Source organism: Botrytis byssoidea (assembly GCF_014898295.1).
Source record: "Botrytis byssoidea strain MUCL 94 chromosome Unknown BBYS_012, whole genome shotgun sequence".
In the NCBI taxonomy this organism is placed as follows: domain Eukaryota; kingdom Fungi; phylum Ascomycota; class Leotiomycetes; order Helotiales; family Sclerotiniaceae; genus Botrytis; species Botrytis byssoidea.
Window position 1 is genome coordinate 1,082,949 of NW_024065853.1, and position 15,079 is coordinate 1,098,027.

At 42.8% G+C, this 15,079-nt stretch overlaps 7 protein-coding genes across 7 annotated transcripts; 3 read left to right on the forward strand and 4 right to left on the reverse strand.

Annotated features, from left to right (window-relative positions):
- Positions 1-1,262: 1,262 nt before the first annotated feature.
- EAE97_006740 (uncharacterized protein) lies at positions 1,263-1,514 on the forward strand (the record flags this gene model as incomplete). Its single annotated transcript, XM_038877253.1, has 1 exon — positions 1,263-1,514. One exon carries the CDS (start codon positions 1,263-1,265, stop codon positions 1,512-1,514), a length of 252 nt encoding a protein of 83 aa, XP_038732185.1.
- A 166-nt stretch (positions 1,515-1,680) lies between these two features.
- On the forward strand, positions 1,681-4,279 carry EAE97_006741 (uncharacterized protein; the record flags this gene model as incomplete). Its single annotated transcript, XM_038877254.1, has 6 exons — positions 1,681-1,834; positions 1,888-2,058; positions 2,111-2,135; positions 2,200-2,246; positions 2,308-2,833; positions 2,884-4,279. 6 exons carry the CDS (start codon positions 1,681-1,683, stop codon positions 4,277-4,279), a joined length of 2,319 nt encoding a protein of 772 aa, XP_038732186.1.
- A 2,552-nt stretch (positions 4,280-6,831) lies between these two features.
- EAE97_006742 (uncharacterized protein) lies at positions 6,832-7,937 on the forward strand (the record flags this gene model as incomplete). The annotated part of the gene is made up of 3 exons (XM_038877255.1): positions 6,832-7,029; positions 7,106-7,174; positions 7,239-7,937. The coding sequence occupies 3 exons, from the start codon at positions 6,832-6,834 to the stop codon at positions 7,935-7,937; spliced, it is 966 nt and encodes a 321-aa protein (XP_038732187.1).
- A 147-nt stretch (positions 7,938-8,084) lies between these two features.
- On the reverse strand, positions 8,085-9,389 carry EAE97_006743 (uncharacterized protein; the record flags this gene model as incomplete). Its single annotated transcript, XM_038877256.1, has 2 exons — positions 8,085-8,443; positions 8,527-9,389. The coding sequence occupies 2 exons, from the start codon at positions 9,387-9,389 to the stop codon at positions 8,203-8,205; spliced, it is 1,104 nt and encodes a 367-aa protein (XP_038732188.1). The 3' UTR covers positions 8,085-8,202.
- A 576-nt stretch (positions 9,390-9,965) lies between these two features.
- Positions 9,966-10,229, reverse strand: EAE97_006744 (uncharacterized protein; the record flags this gene model as incomplete). Its single annotated transcript, XM_038877257.1, has 1 exon — positions 9,966-10,229. The coding sequence occupies one exon, from the start codon at positions 10,227-10,229 to the stop codon at positions 9,966-9,968; it is 264 nt and encodes an 87-aa protein (XP_038732189.1).
- Positions 10,230-11,085: 856 nt separating this feature from the next.
- On the reverse strand, positions 11,086-12,353 carry EAE97_006745 (uncharacterized protein; the record flags this gene model as incomplete). The annotated part of the gene is made up of 2 exons (XM_038877258.1): positions 11,086-12,093; positions 12,153-12,353. The coding sequence occupies 2 exons, from the start codon at positions 12,351-12,353 to the stop codon at positions 11,086-11,088; spliced, it is 1,209 nt and encodes a 402-aa protein (XP_038732190.1).
- A 1,039-nt stretch (positions 12,354-13,392) lies between these two features.
- On the reverse strand, positions 13,393-13,877 carry EAE97_006746 (uncharacterized protein; the record flags this gene model as incomplete). The annotated part of the gene is made up of 2 exons (XM_038877259.1): positions 13,393-13,746; positions 13,800-13,877. The coding sequence occupies 2 exons, from the start codon at positions 13,875-13,877 to the stop codon at positions 13,393-13,395; spliced, it is 432 nt and encodes a 143-aa protein (XP_038732191.1).
- Positions 13,878-15,079: the final 1,202 nt, after the last annotated feature.

Sequence of the window (15,079 nt, forward strand, 5' to 3'; positions counted from 1 at the left end):
CAAGAAATACATTCAAAATTCAAATCCCATTCAGAAATTTTATCAACAGCTATCAATCACAACTTTGAGGTAAGTTAAGATACTCCCCGAATAGCTATGATAAGGTTGTGATGTTGGCTGGTACCACAAATATGACGCCACAGCCGTCACATTCTAAGACATTCACCTTATCAAGCTTGTATCGTCATCATAAATACATAACTAACAAACATTTCCACTGCAGACCTCAAACCACACAAATCCAACCTCATCCTCAATCTACATCTAAATCAAACAAAACAACTCAAAATGTGCACCTCAACCTCCACCGGCCTCGTCAACCGCAACGGTCCTGGCTCCGCAGCCTCATCTACCATCTCCGATATCGTGAAAGGTACCAGTACAACTGGAAAGACCAAGTGTTTGGAGTGTGATGGATATGAATGCTGTTGCATTCCTATTCCTTGCACTGTTATGTGAGGCGCTAGGAGACGATTGAGATTACGGGGAATCGATGAAGGGTGGATGACGACGTTTTCCTGATCTGCTAGGGATGGAAAGGGAGGATTTTGGAATACCATATGGTGATGAGAGATTGTTTACGTGGATTTGGACTTGTACTGGTGTTTGGAAAATGGGAAGGAGAGATATGCGATTGCTGATATTATGAATAATGAATGGATACCTTTTTCAACTTTGAGCTGTACTTCAAAATGAATCCCTTGTTGTCTATGTTATGAGTATATCTGCGTGGCGGTAATCTATAATCTTTAGCATGGGATCGCGACAAAAGTATACTACGTCTGGACTGATAGGCAGTAAGCAAGGCGATTTTCTGTGATACTCATGCTCAACTTGGTAGGTGCCTTATCGTTCATCATTGGATGAAGAGCCATATCTCTAGGATGCTATGCTGACTTGTCATATCATTATCATTGGTCTTCCATTTTGCACAGCTCCCACACTCTTCACTTTCCAATCTTTAGGTCCAATCGGATCTTGGTCACTCCAAACCCTCAACACGACATCATGCACGGCAAGGCTGTATCCTGCAATAAAGTATCAAAGAAGAAATTATCAAGCCAGTATTATGAGGCGAAGCAAATTCGCAAGGACGTCTACGCCATAGAATGAGTTTATAAGAGCATCGATGACTCTGCGTGTTGAGCCGTATGCTTACTTCGATGCTTGTTCGATGCAATTGTGTATCAGTATCCTAATTCTCATCTATTTTTTATATTCTTGATTCCAATTTCTCATAAGTTCCACCAGGAAGTAGCAAGATGGCCGAGGCTCTTGGTATCGCCTCGAGTATTGCTGGTTTGGTATCACTGGCTGATACTGTTGTTCGGCTGGGTTACAAATATATCAGAGATGTCAAAGATGCTGAAAGATCTGTCCAAAATCTCGTCAAAGAAGTCAACAGTCTTTCTGGCGTGCTTCACAGTCTTGAAAATGTGGCACAGGCACTGGAAGCGCAAGATACCTTAGGGCATAACTCCAGCAAGATAAAGCGTTTATATCTTGTCAAGTAACCCTGGAGAAAATGACAGACCAACTGCAGAAAGCTATACCGGAAGTAAAATCGACGTCTCAGAAGTTGAAGTGGCCATTTAAGAAGGCGGTAACTTCAGAGTTGTTGGAAGAGGTTCAGAGTCACAAACTTACCATGAATATGGCTCTAAACACTCAACAAATGTGATGCACATCCACATTGTCGTCTTTTGCTTGACTGACTTGCGTAGGTCTACCTTGATTGAGATACTTGCCAACCAAGAACAACTGATCAAAGGCGTCACTGCCATAAACGACAGGATAGAGACTTCCCGAATAGAACGGCAAAGATTGGCTGCGGGTGAGTTCTTGGTCTAATAAAACATCCTTTTGTTTGTGCTGATTATGATGAAGACGAGGAATTAAGGAAGAAGCTCAATCTTCTAGGTACTATCGATGTCATGAAATGGCAAAATTCGAATATTAGACTGAGACAACCTGGAACGGGCGTCTGGTTTACCGAGAGCAAGGACTTCAAGGACTGGGCGTCTACAGACAATTCAAAGTTATGGATACATGGAATACGTTTGTTCATAATCCAGCTTTCACTGTACCAGATGAGTTCTGACAATCATAGCCGGAGCCGGGAAAACGATTCTGATGTAAGTCAAATCCATTTTGAGGTCAAAACTAGATCCAAAATGAATTAATAAAAATTGCGAATAGGGCATCTGTTATAAGGGAGATTGAACAAACCCAGGATTCATCTCATGGTATGGAAAACATATATTAGGACACTCTGAAATAAGGTTTTGGACTGACACTTTGAAAAAGGACTTGCAATGTTCTATTGTGATTACAAGGACACTCAGACTCACGATCCACGGACCATTCTGGGGGCTTTGGCGCGACAACTGATTCTTCAGCATGAACATGCTTTTACGCAACTGGAAGCTTTCTGCGAGAAGCACCACATGACGGAAAACACTCAAGGCTCAGCCACCACTGAAGATCTTTGCGAATTTATCGTCGAATTATCAAGGAATTTCTCCACTACTAGTATCGTTGTAGATGGCCTAGATGAGATTGCTGAAGATCGCGCAGAGGCCACAAGACTGTTGAAATCATTGAACAAGCCATCAGGAACAATTAAAATCCTCTTAGCGAGTCGCCATGAGGTGGATATCCGAATGGTATTGGAAAATTATCCCTGTGTTTCCATTGCGGCAAAAAGTGGTGACTTGCGACTTTATGTGCATTCCGAGATAGAGAAGCGAACGAAAATCGGCAAGCTCCGTATCAGAGATCATAACCTAAAGGACCACATTGTCAAAGTACTTACAGAAGGCGCTGATGGCATGTATGTTTCTTTACTCCAGATAGCCTATATTTGAAGCTGATCATATCTAGGTTTCGGTGGGTTGCATGTCAAATGGACTACCTTTGCGAATGCAGTACGGATCGAGATCGCCGTGAAGCCTTACGCAAATTACCCCCAGATCTGCCCAAATCATACCAACGTATTCTTGACAGGGTCAATCGAAGCAGTAAAGAGAATCAAACCCTTGTCAGACACACACTCCTTTGGGTGGTATACGCCGAAAAGCCGCTAACGATAACACAACTGCTCCAAGCACTTGCAGTAAGACCTGGTGACGAGACTTTCGAGAGGGAAAACATGACTACATTGGAGGAACTCCTCAACTGGTGTAGTAGTCTCATACGCCAAAAGTCTCAATCGGATGAGCTAGAGCTTGCACACTTCACAGTGAAAGAATACCTCCTGGGCCTTTCTGAAGAATGTGGTCCAGGTATTTCACAATACAGACTTTCTGGGGATCATGTCGAGATTATGAGAATATGTTGTGACTTCTTGAGCCTTTCGGAATATGACGGGAAGCTGCTACCTGTTATGAAATCTGATTCTGAGGCGACCGATTTCAATAAATCCTGGAAGAAATTCGAGGAAAACTACTCGTTCATGAAATATGTTCTCAGATTTTGGCTTGTTCATGTACGCCAGAGTACATGGAGCGAAATTTCGAATGATGTTTTACTTCTTTTTGATGAAACGAGAAGCAGTTACAGATTGTGGACGTTTGGCTACTATCATCGCACAATGTTATCTTGTTGTGACGGCACTACGTTGTTCAATTTAGATTTAGATGATCCTTTACCGGCAGACCACCTGAACTGCGTGATGGGGTCATCAAGACCTTCTGCCCTTCACTGGGCTGCTATGATTGCTTTGCCTGATATCTGCACCGCACTCATCGATCGTGGAGATGATTTAAATGCGCCAAGCGTTGTTGGAAGTCCACTTAAGTGTGCGATACTATGCAATTTTGCAATATATGAGGACATAGATACATTAGCTTGGAACTCACTTGGAGATTCTGAAGATTGGAGATGGAATTCAAGGAACAAGGTTATCAAACATTTGATCATGGCCGGTGCAGCTCTCGACAATATCGATGTCATAAAACTCCTCTATCGATACTCAGAAACGTTCAGATATTATAATACCGAGTCGGATGACGAACTATTCCGAGCCATATTTGATAAGAATCCGACTTTTTCCGTTGAGAGTCTTTCTGCATTTCTACAACACACTCTTCTAGGAAGATACACAGAGGAAGAATTACCTTATAATGATGCTAGCTTGTTCGTCGAATTTCTAACATGGGCAGCACGAACGAATTTCGCATATTTCGCGCCGGGTATATTGCCGTTATTTCTTGCAATTATTTATGATGATATAGCTAATTCAGATTACACACGGTCAAGCCTACTGCGCATTGGTTAACGAAAATGAGCGCCTCAATATTGGAGTTCATCCAAACTTCAAGAGTGAATCCATCACACTATCTTGAAAAGATAGTCTCAGAGGCATTTCACTCTGTAGAATTTCTAACATATGAGGCAGTGTTTCACTTTATCTTTAGATTGTGGGGCAACAATATTTTGCTGGATTTCAACTGGAAAAACACATTAGGGAACACGATTCTTCATGAATTCTGGGAAGATGTGGGTTCAGAGTACCGTTGGGAAAGTGCACATACATTCATCTTGAAAGCCGTTTTAGAATGTCAGGCCGATTTGACTATGTCAAACGATCTAAACATCACCCTAATAGAGCTACTAGTATCCTGTTCAAAATCTGACTCGGATGAAATGTTGTCGTTCGTCAAAATATGGCGAGCGGGGGGTATTTCAGGTGCGTGTGAGAAGAACCCCAGTCTGCTTGAAAGGTTGCTCGCCGCAGCAAACTCGGCCAACAAAGTCGAATATATTTTCAGACAATTGGCGAAGGACTTGAACAGCCATATACAATTGCTGCAAGATATATTGGCTCGTTATTGCACGGTAGATTATCTGAGGGAGCTATTCGGCCTGGTCTCTAAAGATGGACATCAGATTTATTCCATTTTTATGCTTGAGGAAGCAGGCAGTGACGAAGGAGGCAGTTGTGATCGTTCGTCTGTGGTGGGTGAGCACGAAGCTTACACCACAACTAATGAGGAAGAAAATTGCGATAACGGCACATCGAGGGACGGGCTGAATAGAAGAGGTAAATCTTCCATCACGAAAGACATTCCTAGCTCCTTTCCATTTTTGGAAAAGGTTCAAGACAGTGATTTACCTGCTGTAGAATCATTCGAATACGCATTTTCATTAGCTAAAACAGAAAACGTGCCCATAAACAAAACTTTAGCGGATAGCGGTGGATCCTTAGCCATAGACGAAAAGGCACATTCACATCCACATTTACTATCAGGCAGCCACGACTCAGCAGATTTTGGGAAGCTACGATTATTGTTAGCACATCATCCCGATTTAGAAATTCGTAATCACCAGTATCTCACGCCACTTGTCATCGCCATTCGATCTAAGAATTTGCGAGCCATGTATGCTTTACTTATCTCGCACGTAAATATCGAAGCTCATCTCAGTCACAGACAGACCTACTTGCATCTGGCCTGCTGTCTAGGAAACAAGGAAGCTGTGTGGGCACTGCTTTCTGCTGGTGCTGATACTTCTCAACAAGACGAGTACGGGCATACTGCAGAGGATCTCGCCGGTTTTATTGTTCGTTCTGATATCGTCGATTTATTTTCTGGTGGAGGTGATGATGAATCCTGTGCAGAATCTTACTACGGCGAACCTTCCGCCAACGAACCTCTTGACGAGGATTTATCCAACGGTGAAGAATCTGATATCTCAGATTCTAGTCAACTCCCCCCAGTGTCAACACCCCAAGACCTTGCCTATCGTCTCAAATCAAGCCAATCTACCTCAACGCTTGGAGAGTGAATTATTCCGATTCAGCAATTGCAGCTAAGCACTATTCATGATTGCTATGGAGTAATGTTCTGGCTGTCTCCGACTCGGTTGTAGATTGGTAATCGAAACTCTTCTAGACACGCTTGTGTATTATGGGATGAGGGATTACCTCGAACAGGTAGTTGCACGTCTTAACATTTCAAGGAATAATGTTGGATCAAATTCCCTGGTTGTACAGAATTTCCTGAAAAAGATGTTGAAGCATGCCATGCTTAAAGCGCCTCTTCTTTGGTGTAAGACCTTGGAGTCACATCCGTGCAACCTATCGATTCAAGTACTAGAACACCAAACAAGCGGTGTACGGGTTCGTGAGGTTTTCTTCAGAGTGGAAAGGTTTACAATTGATCTAAATATTGTTCGATCTCGAGAAAAACCTACACAGTCTCAAAACGTTTGAAGCAATGATGCATAGATCCGTGCACGTGCCAAAGACAAATCTTTCCTGTCTCACGTGCGAATGACATCTACCGACTTTACCCCTGAGCAAAAGGTGGGACCAAACTGGGCTTATCGATACATTAGTGGCCGTTGAGTCCCGAGCATCCGAAGTGCTCAGGGCAATACTAGTTTGAAATCTATTTTTACATTGATTGACATTAACACGAAGTAGAGATTAACGGCTTTATCAACCAAGAAGAGAAAACCCTCAACCCAATGCGTATTCAAAGAATCTTATTTCGAAGATTCTTCTGCTTATGTATTCTCTTGGCTCGTAAACTAAGCTTAAATGCATCATAGAACATCATGGAGAAATGATCCCTCAACTTGGCATTTTTTCCCAGAATTCCAAAACACAACCCTTGATGCTTGCGGCCCACCTTCAATTTCGGAAATCGATATTTTCAAGGAAGATGATGTTGGCGATAGCAAACAAAATTGCGTGTACGGTCGAACAACCTCGTATCGATCCACTTGAAAATATGGACCTCACGAGGTTGGTCTTTTGGAATAAATACATTTGATATGCAGTTCCCCCCGTACAACTCCACAACTTGTTATCGTTATTCTTTTCACATGTTTAAACGTCAGAGTATTCCCTTATGGGGATTGTGGTTTTGGTGTCTGTCATTACAGTCGAGGATTGTAAGTGCGAAGTCATCGCAGTATCAGGATTTGAATGAACAATATGGTGGTGCGTTGACGGATTCGGGAGACTATTTATATGGGTCGAATAAATGGGGTGATGATGGGAGTGGAAGTCAAAATATGACTGTATGTTTATGATCTCTAATCCGACGTTTGCGATTGAATGTCGCAAGGATTTGATATTGATTTTGGTTTCCTATAGGTTCTTCTGGCAGATACTAATGGCGCAAGTTTCAATGCGACCTGGATTTGGGAAAAGAATATCGAATATGTATGTCCCTCACCCCATCTAACGTCGTCGCCACTTTGAGAACTTCAAACCTAACATACCTCAGGTCCACGCCTACCCCAACGTCGGCTATGAATCCATCCAACTCCCCACGACAGTGAGCAACGTCGAGTCGTTCCACCTCAGCGGCAGCTGGTCCGTCTTCCCCGTCGCTTCCCCCACTGCCTCAGACATGACCAGCGCCCTCAACGCAATCGCCTGCAAAGCTGATATTGCCCTCGACATGTTCCTCGATATGAACAACGTCTCCTCAACCAACGCATCCCAGGCAACACACGAAGTCATGATCTGGCAATCCGTCTGGGGTGGCGTCTGGCCCATCGGATACTACGATCCTCCTACCGGCGCTCCGGAGTACAATTTATCTGGCGTAACTTATCAACTATTCACCGGACGCAATCAACAAGGTCAAAAACAAGCTGTGTTCTCGTGGGTTCCAACCGTATATCAGGAATCGATCAACGCGGATGTTTTTGAGCTTGTCAAAGAATTGGTCTCGATTGGAAATATTACGAATGATATGTATCTCGGACTGATACAATTTGGATCCGAGACCGTTCATGCGAGTGAGCCGGTGGGGTTGCAGATGAAAGATATTGATATGAGTATTGGGGTGAGTAGTAGTAGGACGGCGAGTCCGACGGCGACGAGTACGAGCAAAGGAGGAGCAGAAAGATTTCAGGCCCAAATTACGAATTTTGCGATGCCGGCTGCGTTGGGGTTGGGGGTTATGTTGGGGATTTGAATGTATAATATTGGATAGGTGCTTGTTAATTACGACTTTACATGAATATGAATAATGTTTTATTCTCTCAAATTTTTGAGGATTAGGGTTCAGCAGAGGTATGTGACACGCATGCGCCGAATGATTAGTGATATCAAACCATGCAGATAAGTTTTTAAGTTTTTAAATGATTTTATTTGTTTACTTTTATCCCAAAGACAATTTTAACGCCATGCTAAATCAATCCTCAGTAAACGAAAATGAAAATAGAAATGAAACGGAAACCTCAAGATCTCAACTCATATCCAGGATGTTTTCTCCTCAAGTGTCTAAGCAAATGATCCGATCTCGCAAACCCCTGTTTGCAATTCCCCACAGGACAAATAGGTTTTGACACCGACTTGGGGCCCGAGGGACCGACGTCCTTGTGCTTGGCGGCGATATGGCGCGTCATGTCTCTGCGTCGGGCTGTGCGGTGCGGACAGATGGTGCAAGCGTGGGGAAGGGTGTGGAGGGGTTTGTGTTTACTGGTGGAGTAGTTAGTGAGTATTTGGAGGGAGAGGAATGGATATGCAATATTTGAAGAGGATATGGTAATGAAAGGACATACTTGAATTCGAATCGCTTAGAAAATGTTTTGGAGCAAATTATGCACGTGTATTCATTCTGGGTACTTGGTGGTGAATTGGATGTGGAGCGATCACTTGAGGGTGTAGTTGAGTTGGAATTGGATCGGGATTTTGAGATGGAAGTGTTGGTATCGGTATTGGAATAGTGCGTGGGAGAAGACATAATTTCAGAGCTGCTTGAAATGGGTGATCGTGTGGCGGAAGATATCAAAGGGAGATGAACTCCAGTAGACGAACTCATATATGGCGAGGGTTGCATTGGATCCCAGATGGTGTTGTCTAGCATCGGTGGATGTGTGGCCCAGTCGATAGGATAAGACTCATAAGCTTGTTGGGCCTCCGTATGGTTAAAAGTTGCTGGAAATGGATCGCAATAAGTATCGTTGGCGAGAAGTTCGGTACTAGTGGTCTGAGAAATTGGGCCAATGGAATAATCGAGTGATGACAGTGAATTTGTAATGATTTCGTCCATATCCATAGGCGATATGGACAAGAGGTTATCAAGAACGTCCAAATTTGCTAAGTCCAATGTCTCGTTCGAATTATTCCAGTTTGGTACAGGCAGCACGTCTACCTCGTTTGCAGCATAAACGCCACTGTTATAACATTCTCCACTGAAGTTAGTCCCTAGTTGATATTGTAAGCTATCTCCACTGGCATTCGAAGTGGTCTGCGATGATTCGAAGTTTAATGAAGTCCCCTCGAGCCAGTCTTGATTCCACTCCAAGCCAGTGGTGTTCGTGTCTATATCAGCCCCACACGCAAAGTCTGTGTAAGTGTATTTAATTTGGTCAGCATCTAGAGACCAAGACGGCGAGCTTGAGCTGCCCTCTGTGTCATCCATGATTGTTAATATGGGGGCTTTTGTCGATGGTTGTATTCTGTTCGTTTTGGACAGCTTGTCGGTCTTTGAAAAGATGTGCAGACGGAGCAAGCGATTTTGAAATGAGTTTATCGGTCAAATATGCAGTTTTAAGACGTACATCGGTCATGTCCAAAAGAACCATCGAATTGTTGTCCAGCCCGTCCATAATGAGGATGTCAAATCTTTGCAGTGACACCTGGCGAAAGCGCAAGGTCAATTGCGAAGATTGGGGATGAAAAATGGCCATGGCATTGATCATTCCTGTGACATCGACCAATCGATACTCCCGAGTGACTCGTTCAAAATCATTGAGGAGTACAAAATGCCGATACATTCGCTTCGAGGGATGAGTTCCGGTGAAAAGAATACTCAAAATATGTTGCTTTTTTGTTGTTTTTGTTTTTGTGGTGAATAAAATAAAAGAGAAAGTATCGAAGTATAAAACCAGGACCGTGAAAGAAAATTTAACGAATAGAAGAAAAGTCGGGAAGTGGTAGCTCTGGGAGCCACATATTGATATGACAGTGCCCGCGGCTATCGAGAGGGTTGGAAAAGTTATAAAGCGGTATCCCCCCGCGCGCTCCAATCGGGAATACAGTCAATGCAAAGGCTTTGAACGTCATCGTCTGGTACACGAATCATCCGCTCTGAATAGTAGACGGTGCTGTCCACATTGAACTTTGCCATCTTGATGCCCCCGTCATGAACCGTATGGTTCCCAACGTAGCTTAATAACAAATCATTGCTGATGTCGGGGTCTCTATGCCAGATATATGGAGCTGGTTTATTACCAAAAGCTCCTGGACTTAAGCCTTCCATATTAACAGTACTGCGAGGAGTTAGGATACATAAAACCATTTAAGGTAACCATTTAAGGTATCATTAATTCTTGCGGAATATTATAAAACTTACGATACGATTAACTTGGAAGGGAAATAATCATTGGGGCGGCAAGGCCAAAAGGTGGTTTTGATATCGAGGTTCCAAGCGAAAGTAAAAAGGAGATAAGTTAGGTGAACACGAAAATGAAGAGAAAGTTTTATGGAATGAGGTCTGACAGACAAGGTAGTTTTGTATTTCCTTCAAAATCGGAGGCCCTCCATTGTCATGAGCCATGCGCCGCGTTGACCCACAATAGATTCTTACCCAGACGAGATGTGAGCTCCGGTTGGTCAGATTCTGCATTGATCATACTGCGGCGAGCTAGAATGGGAAAGTAGTAAGCTAATCTAATCAGTCCATCAATGATTGGTTATCTAGGTTTTTATATGGGGCTGTCATCTTCTTTCATCACGACTCATAGTAATTACCTAGAGAGTCACGTGGTAGACAACAACTAATCGTCCTCGCTCGATACGTATGACAACAAGGTTAACATTGTTCTTGAAACCTATCGCATTTCTCTTGCATAGTCATTCATCTTGCATAGTCACCCCGCACAAACTTATAAACCTGCAATCCCGCCGCCCTGCTCAATCATCTAGAACGTAAGCACTGACGGAGAGTTGAGGCTCACTTCAAAAGGTCAGTCGATGCTATGTGTAATTTGCTAATGAGAGGCAAACAATATGCCCTCTCGCTATGGTTTATAATTCCTGGCAGTTCTATATACACTATTTCCTGCTTTTAAGGCTGTGGCTTTCAGAGCTGCTGATTTATATCCTTGTGGTTATGGTTACATAGGTGGATCGCAGTCAACGAGGAAATCCCGTGTAGCATAGAAATCCTGAGCGTCCTTCAAAAGTACCAACGCTGGCGGCTTCTGCCACTCGTCCGTCACTTTTTGCAAACCCGTATTGAAGCGTTTTCTCTCTTTCTCCACATCGAAGAAAATCACCCCACTGCCTGGAATGTGCCCGTCTTGTATCTCGATTGCTGGCGGTTCTGCAATGAGCCGTGTATATTTGTCGGGAGGCGCAAGAATCTCTCTGTGAAAATTTCTGACAACTTCATTTTCCCCAATTCTATTGGGATAGACCCACAAGTTTCGACACAATCGTTCGTAAGTGAGCTTCTCCTTAATAAAATTCACCTGCCGTTCTGACGGTTGCGTCGAATTTTGGCCCTTCTTTAAACTTGTCACCTGCAAGCAGTATTTGAAGTAATCGCGTGCTAAACAAGCAAACGTCACTTTGGTAAACTTTCTCAATTGAAATCGCCATTTATCTTGCTCTGTAGGAGGATGTGGAAGCTCATCGCTCACTTGAAGCGCCCTAAAGTCGATAGCTGACCAAAAATCAGTAAAGACATAGTACAATTGGTCATCGGTTACGGATTTGTAGAAGAACATCTCTAATTCGAGGTGATTCGCTACAGATCTACATCTTCGTTTAAACTCCTCGCTCATGATATTCGCCAGCACAATCATAGATGTAATGCTCCGCGCTCGTTCTATCGTTCGTTCTCCAATGTCATTCACAAACATTTTAATGGATCCACTGTAGTTCCTAAAAATTTGGTGGTTGGGCCTTTGTCCAATAGGAGGAGGAGAGGCTATTCTAAGACATCTGGCGGGCAAATCATGGTAACAAAAGTACATATACTTCGACATATTAATTGCGGGTATCGGTAAATTTGTTTCTCTATCAATGCGATCGAAACGAGGTGGAGTGAACGGGACCCTATTGATGAGATCACAGTTGTGAGCGATGTATGAGCCTATAAATCGGTAGGAGGAGGTTGACTGATAAAACGATGATGAGTATTGCAACGGCTATCGGAAGATAGAATGTCATTAATTACCTCGTCGAGAGAGCTCACTGATTGTAATCTCGGCTCTGTCCAGCCAGCAGGATGATCTACCGATGAAGCTCCACGTCCAGTTAAGACATAGAGATAGGTTGCTCGGAAATCATCATCGTCCTGGATCACTTTGCCATAGATACACTGAAGGTCCTTTTTTAAAGACCTTTCGGCCAAAAAAGTTTCAATTGGCGACGGCATGACTGCACTCTTCTGATTGAAAATGTACAGTATGGCGTTCAAGAATGACGAGTGATTTTAACAAAATAATCATGCAGTGAAGTGAGTGCGAAGTGAATGATATACGCGATAAAAGATCCACGAATGAAGCCGATTATAAAAGCAAGAAGATTCTCCATTCCTATCTGGAATTGTACGACACGTATGACATAAAAATGAATGTCAAAGATAAGTAATACTATCAAGACGAGGCTTGGAATCTCCTGGTTTGGAAATTTTGAAGTAAACGAATGAGACGGATCGATTAACTGTATATTTCGAAATAAGAGTGAAAGGATATCCAGAAGCTAATTAGATGATGAATTTTAATGGTATGTATGACGGAGAGATGAAATTCAAGAACGGAAAATAAACGTATACCTATGTTTATATGGAAATAGAAGTGGAAAGAAGACTTGAAACAGCGAGTTTATTCGATTTCTATTTTGAATGATGCGGAAAGAGCAACTTTGCGTTCTCTTTCTTTCCTTGTTTGACTTTCTACTTAGAGATGAATATGTCAAGTGTAACTTCCTATCCCTTTCACACTAAATAATGTAATCCACCAACAACCCATTCGTAAATTTTCATGAATTCATCATCTCATTCGTTTGAATGTACCCGCATTCACCTTGTTCCGGCCATCAGGCAAAAGAAACGGCCTTTGTCTGTAACAACCCACCATAGCTTTGCCACTAAATTGACTCTTTGCGTCCATAGCCAAAGCTACGATGACAGCCATGTCCCATGTCGTCGGTCTTGTACATCTCATGCGACCTTAGTAGTCCTGAGCGAAAATTGAACTCGATTATCAGATGACCATTGACCATACTGACCATCTTCAATCGTCGAGCCATAGTTCAGCTTTTCCATCTTCCAAATCATCTTGAAATCCCTCCCAAATTCTAACCTAAGTGAGATAGCAAAGAAGGATTGGAAAGTCTCCACCTCTGTTACACATCACTTCCTATTTGAAAGTGAACATCTCTTTTCATCCCCAACCTTCCACAAGATATTCCCCTCACAACAACCCCACCGCACAAAACACCAATCCCACTCCAACATTGACCCACACCATATCCACCTCTACACCTCTCCCAGAGCCTGAGTTCCCTGTAGCGGCTTTCGCTGCATTTGAAGATCCGGGACCGACTGCCGAAGCAGCTAATGTATAGCCCGGCAACGAAGCTACCGTGGATCCAGCCTTCACAGCTGATACTGAGGCTACAGAAAGAGAAGAAGCATAGGAAGCGAGTGCGACTTGGATTTCCATTGACTGGGATGCGGATTGCGATGCATTTAAGGTAGTTTTTGCGGTGGGGGTTGGGGCTGGAGTGGGCGTTGGAACTGGATCCGGAGAAGGGGTCTGTCTGGCCTAGCGAAGGTTTATTAATATTTTTTGGATTGGAAATGGTGATTCATATTTACCTCTAAGTCGGCTGCGATAGAAGATGTGAAAAGAGCCGCGACGGCAAGTACAGTCAACTTGGAAATCGGAAAATACATAGTTGTGTGCTTTGCTTACTAGAAGAATGAAATTTCGACAACAAGAAGCCAGAGAAGTGTTTCTTATAGATATCAAATCTAATTGAAACGAAAAACCTAGACCGTCTGATGTACCATGCGACGTGTACCTGCTTTATTGCGTGTTTCATGCTAATATGTGGTTCTGTTCTATATATATTGTAATGACGTTAAAATTTCGCCGTCATGGTATGATCGTCTTGATGATCGTCAACACTATTAATCACAAACCCCCTCAGCCAAAACGGTGAGATACAATTCACCATTCATCTCAAAATAAATAAAAGCAGTGCCCAAATCCATGTCTGTACCTATTCGAAGATATATATGTCAAATATCAAACGTCAAATCGCAATAGGCTAGAACTACGCGCTGTATTACTTGATCATCAGTACCTGGTATGTCTCACCCAAGTATGTTTCATGATCCGTTCATTTTTCCTCAGGCATGTTTCGGGAACGTTTTATCCGGTTTTCCACGTGAAAATAAGTGGATAGCAGAGAGGGGTCGAGACCTCAGGTTCACTTTTAGTCCTCCTCTATGAGGTTTATGTGTGGAATAAAAGATGTAGAATTAGAATGGTGCCAAGGGCCAAGATATTGGCCTAGGATTAGCTAATCTACACGTGATAAAAGTATAACATCCTCGTAGTCAAAAGTCAAAACAAGAAATATTGAAGAAGCCCTTCAAAATTTGAATTTCAACCTTGAAAAAAGCGCTATCTCAAAGATTTAGTAAAAGAGGAAAGAAAAGCAAAAAGAAATTGATGAGAGTGGGATTCGAACCCACGCCTATTACTAGACCAGGAGATTGTAAATAACCGTTTGTTAAGAGTTCAATACCTTAACCTGGCGCCTTAGACCAACTCGGCCATCTCACCTTTGAACAGATTAGATTTGTTTGATGAAAAGATGGTTATTGTTTTAGTTTATATCCAACAGTGTGTGAGAGTGGGATGAGTGAACACTTTTTGATCTTCGGGTAGATCTTTGATTGGTGCGCTTGTGAAGATGTTATGTAAGCGAAGTATTGCACACCCACACCCATACTACGGTATCCATCCTCTGTCCTTGAGTAGGTAGGTACTTATAAGTTAAACTCTCTGAGGATTTAATTTTTCATCCAGATGCTCTATTGAAATTTCATTATGATCAATAGGACTTCGAAAAGCTATCAACATGTCA